We start from the raw sequence: 4,910 nt of genomic DNA, 5'->3' as shown, positions 1-4,910 counted from the left end.
TGTAATGCTGACAAATCATTGGATGAAATTTGGTGAGTTTCAAAGACTCAAAGAAGGTAAAAATAAATACAGTAAACATGAAGATAGGAATATGTACAGAATTGGAATTGTTGACCAATTCAGACAAATACTTTGTAAACAAAGTTACTAGATCTTTATGTTTTAAACAATTCCGATACTTGTGAAACTTTTTTAATGAGAGCAACAATTTTCAAACCACAATTTTCAAATCAAAATTCTGGAAAAAAGTGTTCAAATAAAAATTTTAAAACAATTTTGATCTCGCCATTATAAATCTCGTTCCCTTTCATGGGTAAAAGTTACCAGAAATTAGTATGACCACGTGTTCGATTATTGACTCAATTTATTCCCTTTGATAAGGATTTAGCACCTTATATGAGTATGTACAAGGGTTTACTACCTTTATATTCATATGGTCCCTTTTAAATTTTGTCGAGGGACATAGAACTATTCCTTAAATCTGGGAATTATCAAATAACAAAATTCGGTAAACATTTTTAGGACCCATTGTAAATATTGGTGTCCCTCTTAAGGGTAATATTCAAATTTTAAAGGTAATTGACCTATTTTATCTTTTTTGATACGGCTTTATTATTGAATGAGTACAAGATTCACAGGTGTATTTTTGCACCAATCTTAAATTTTGGGAGAAATACATTTCTTATTATTAATGCAATAATTGATAATTGTTCTTAGAATTGGGTGGTATCTCATTCTTTGGGTAAATCATTGTCACATATTAGTATGGTCACGTGATCAGTTATTGACATATGGTGGGATTAAGAGTTAAGAACATTTGCACATTGAAAGTTTATAGAATAATTGGAGAATTGTCAAAATGACATTACGTCATTGGTTTTAATTATTTCCGTCTATGAGCTAAAGTATAAACGTAATCAATACGATGTACCACGTGATTGACCTTGATGAGGTAGTGTACACAGATTCATTTCCTTTTCAAAATTTGTGAAAGTTTTCAAATAACACACTTCTAGACAACAGTTGTTTCTGCTAAGGTAAACAATTGACCTAATTGAGACCTAACTACAACATGTAATCTGTGGTTATTTCTAAGACTTATGTGTGTCGAGAGAGGTACGTAGGAAAACTCTTCAAATCTCGGAATTCTTATGATAAACAAATTTTTAGTATGAAGCGCGAAATTTGAAACAGTATTTTGAACTTTAGTCACAGCTCATAGTCTAAAATCGTTGTTTGTGGTTGATTTTACCTCGAGTTTTCTGAAATCTGAAAGGAAATCTTATTGAATCTTTTGACCCATAGTCTAAAGGCAATACAAGCAACAACACTGAAATTTAGTCACAAGGTGATGTAATCAGTTCACTAGCAAAGTTATTGTTGATACAGTTTTATTGGCTGAATACTATCGTTAGTGCAATCTGATTGGTTGATGATTTTCAAATCTTTGCTGCATTCAGTTTTAATTTGTGTTTAACTTTTATTGATTACTGTTTAAAAATCTTGGTTTGAACAATTTCATTTAACATTTTACACTCACTGATAAATGAGATCAAAACTCTTTATTTGTTAATCGAATAGTTAAAAACCGGATAAAGTTTGACGGTTAACTGTGAAACGTGAAATTATTTTAGTTAAAAAATTTTTGGTTTGGAAAATTTTTCGTTTCAAATTTTTAATTTTTTTAAAAAATGTTTGAAATTTTTTTGATTCAAAATTTTTCGTCTCAAATTTTTGTTTGGCATTATTTTTTCGTTTCAAATTTTTTGTTCGAAAATGTTTTTGATTCAAAATTTTTGTTTGATTTTTGTTTAAATATTTTAGTTTGAAAAAATTTTTCGTTTCAGAATTTCGTTTGTAAAATTTTTGTTTTAAATTTTTAGTTTGAAAATTATCTTCGAAATTTTTTTCAAAATTTATTCAATATTTCTATTTGAAATTTTTAGTTTCAAACAATTTTTGTTAGAATTTTTTGTTTGAAATTTTTAGTGTAAACATTTTGTTTGATATTTTGGTTTTGAAAATTTTGGTTTGAATTTTTTGGTTTGTGCACTCATTTGTAAAGAACCGGAACTCTTTAGATCAAAAACAGCTGGTCACACTGTTTATCATAATGGAATGGTATACGCCAGAACATGGGGTTGTACTTGAACTGAAAAAAACAAATCATTGAAATTGATCATTTTATTACACTGCACATGCTAATCACATACATCCATACAAAATAAAGGATCTGGATATTGTCGATACAATGTATTTTGAAATTCTTGCAATAGTTTGTATTTAGCGTATAATTTTAATTCCAATTGAAGTCTTTTAATGTCTAATGCAATGTCAATTGGTGGAAACTCAATGTCTATTTGTTCACAAATAAACTGTTTATTCACAATGCAAGTATGCACCCATGAACGGTGTTGACAACCATCATACCATTTATACATTTGTTGTACAATATGCATGACACATTTTCAAAATTGTAGTTTTTCAGAAATATACTTGTTTTGTTGCACACTTCCACTGAATGTTTTTATCACACTGGAATACATTGATGAATTTGGTCCAGTCTGAATGCGTTAGACACACAATGTGTCGGGCTTGATGGAATATACTCTTTTTACGTTGTTGTACACCAAATTGTTCTGCTTTGCCCAAACGAATCATAGGTTCAAATGTTATAGCAGAGATACCAACCATAACATGTTTTGTTTTAAATATATTTATCGGAAAATAGCTTGCGAAGAAGAATTCTTGATCGTTACAAGTACACATCTTTCCTCTTAAAACGCACTTGCTCGAATGATTTCCTGAGCTGACAGGGAATTTGCTGACGTTTGCATTGATGATTGCGTAGAGCTATTTCTGTCGTCATTTGAAAGGAATGTGGTGACATTTGAATTCAGTACACAGCCGGATCTGTGAATTTCGTTTGGTCCGCATGACCTCAGAAATTGTGATGAAATCATGAGGATATAGGAATGCTCAAAGTAAAAGTTTACAACAAATATTGAAGAATTGTATGTAAACATTTTAACTTTTTAAGAAAATAAAAAAAAGTCTTTAAATGATCTGTCAATTGCATTGCATCAAGAATATAATTTAAAAACTAATTTAAAAAAATCAAACTATAAGTTTAATATAAACTTTTCGAAAGCATTAAACAAAGATTCAAGAGTAATTGGCCCATCAGTTTGTTATTATTATTATTATTATTATTATTATTATTATTATTATTATTATTATTATTATTAAGTATTCTGCCTGTTGGCACACCCTGGGACTAATAAGTTTTTTTTCTTTTTCTTTTTTCATAGTTTTCAGTTTTGGCCTGGAAATGTTTCTTCTAGGTTTCTTGATTTTCACTTTCTATTTCAACCCCCAATATTTTCATCTTATTTTCAAGTCATCGATCAGTTGTGTTCTTCTTCTCCCTACTGCTAGCTCTCCTTCCATCTTTCCTTCTATGGAGGTGTGAAGAAGACAATTTCTTTGCAAAATGTGTCCAATCCAATTAGCCTTTCTACGAAGGATGATGGCTAGTAGCATTCTCTTCTCTTCTATTCCTTTTAAAACGTCTTCGTTTGTTACTCGTTCTGTCCATTTTATCTTCTCTATCTTCCTCCAACACCACATTTTGAAGTCCTCTAAATATTCATTCTCTAACTTCCGCAATGTCCAAGTCTCTGAAAAATAAAGTCCTATGCTCCATATATAGTACTCGTCTAATTTCTTCCTTAGTCCAACATTAAAGCTGTTAGTTAAGAGTGACCTTTCCTTGTTGTATGCTTCTTTGACTATGGCAATTTTCGACCTGATCTCTCTGGTGCAATACATGTCTTTTGTCAAGATACTTCCCAGATATTTCAATTGGTCTCTCCAGTTGACCATAATTTATTTAAGTATTAGCGAAAGTTTCGTCCAATTGACCCTGTCGAAACCTTTTTTTTTTTCAGGCTATGAAGCATAAACATAACTATTTCTTTATGTCCAGATCTCGTTCTAAGATAATTCTTATCAACCCAATAGCATCATTTTCGGAATCTCAACTCATCTTCCTCCAACATCTCTACTATCTTATTTTTCAGTCGCCTGTTCAGAATGCGCGCAATCATCTTTCCAGTCTGGGAAATAAGGTTAATTTTTCTATGATCAGTTTCATTACTGTACTTCTTTGCTTCCTTTTTGTTGGACAATGCATTAATTGTAACATCAAGAAAATCCTTTGCCCATTCTCCACTCAGGCAGATCTTGTTAATAAGGGAAGTCAGCACTTTCAATACATTGTCTCCTAATGCCTCAAGCAAATCTACTGGTATGTCGTAGTCTCCAGTGCCCTTCCTCCTTCGCATGTTCTTGATAGCTTATACTACTTCACTTTTCAATATACTGGGTCCTTTTCGATCATCATCGAGCTCTTCCCTTGCTTGAAACACAATATTTTGGGGGGTTCTTCTGCTAATATAGATCTTTCATGTATTACTACCAAACTATAAGAATTCTTTGATAGTCAGTGACTACATGGCCTATTTGATTTTCGATTTCAAATGTGCGTATGCATTTGTTAGCTTACCCTCCTAATGCTTGTGCTTTCTGATGCATCAGATTATATCTACCCTGCCGTTGAAGTTCCATTATCACTTAACATATCTGTTTCATGTACTTTTCTTTGGCTTTGTCCGTTTCTCTCCTCAATTCATTATTCAACCTTCCGTATTCCTTTATGTCCATCCTTTCTTCATCTTCTGCGTTCTTCCATCTTTTTAAGCATCGCTTCAGTTACCCACGCTTTTCTTCTCGGTACTATTTCCATCTTTCCAATGTTGTTGTGAAGTGTATTAAGTAGAATCCCTTCGACATTTCCTCAACTATTTTCTACCATATCGCCAATCACACAGAATTTTTGTTCAATCTCT

General features: G+C 31.6%; 1 protein-coding gene across 1 annotated transcript; it reads right to left on the bottom strand.

Moving 5' to 3' along the window:
- Positions 1-4,025: 4,025 nt before the first annotated feature.
- Positions 4,026-4,346, bottom strand: LOC145670120 (uncharacterized). Its single transcript, XM_081738488.1, has one exon. The coding sequence runs from the start codon at positions 4,344-4,346 to the stop codon at positions 4,026-4,028; it is 321 nt and encodes a 106-aa protein (XP_081594614.1).
- Between the last annotated feature and the right edge of the window lie 564 nt (positions 4,347-4,910).

Source organism: Thermobia domestica, chromosome 14 (genome assembly GCF_964235325.1).
Source record: "Thermobia domestica chromosome 14, izTheDome1.hap1.1, whole genome shotgun sequence".
Taxonomy (NCBI): domain Eukaryota; kingdom Metazoa; phylum Arthropoda; class Insecta; order Zygentoma; family Lepismatidae; genus Thermobia; species Thermobia domestica.
This window is presented reverse-complemented; position numbering and strand designations above follow the sequence as displayed.

Bases quoted from the DNA above. Each gene is read 5' to 3' on its own strand.
- LOC145670120 (XM_081738488.1), bottom strand. From the start codon at position 4,346: ATGCGAAGGAGGAAGGGCACTGGAGACTACGACATACCAGTAGATTTG.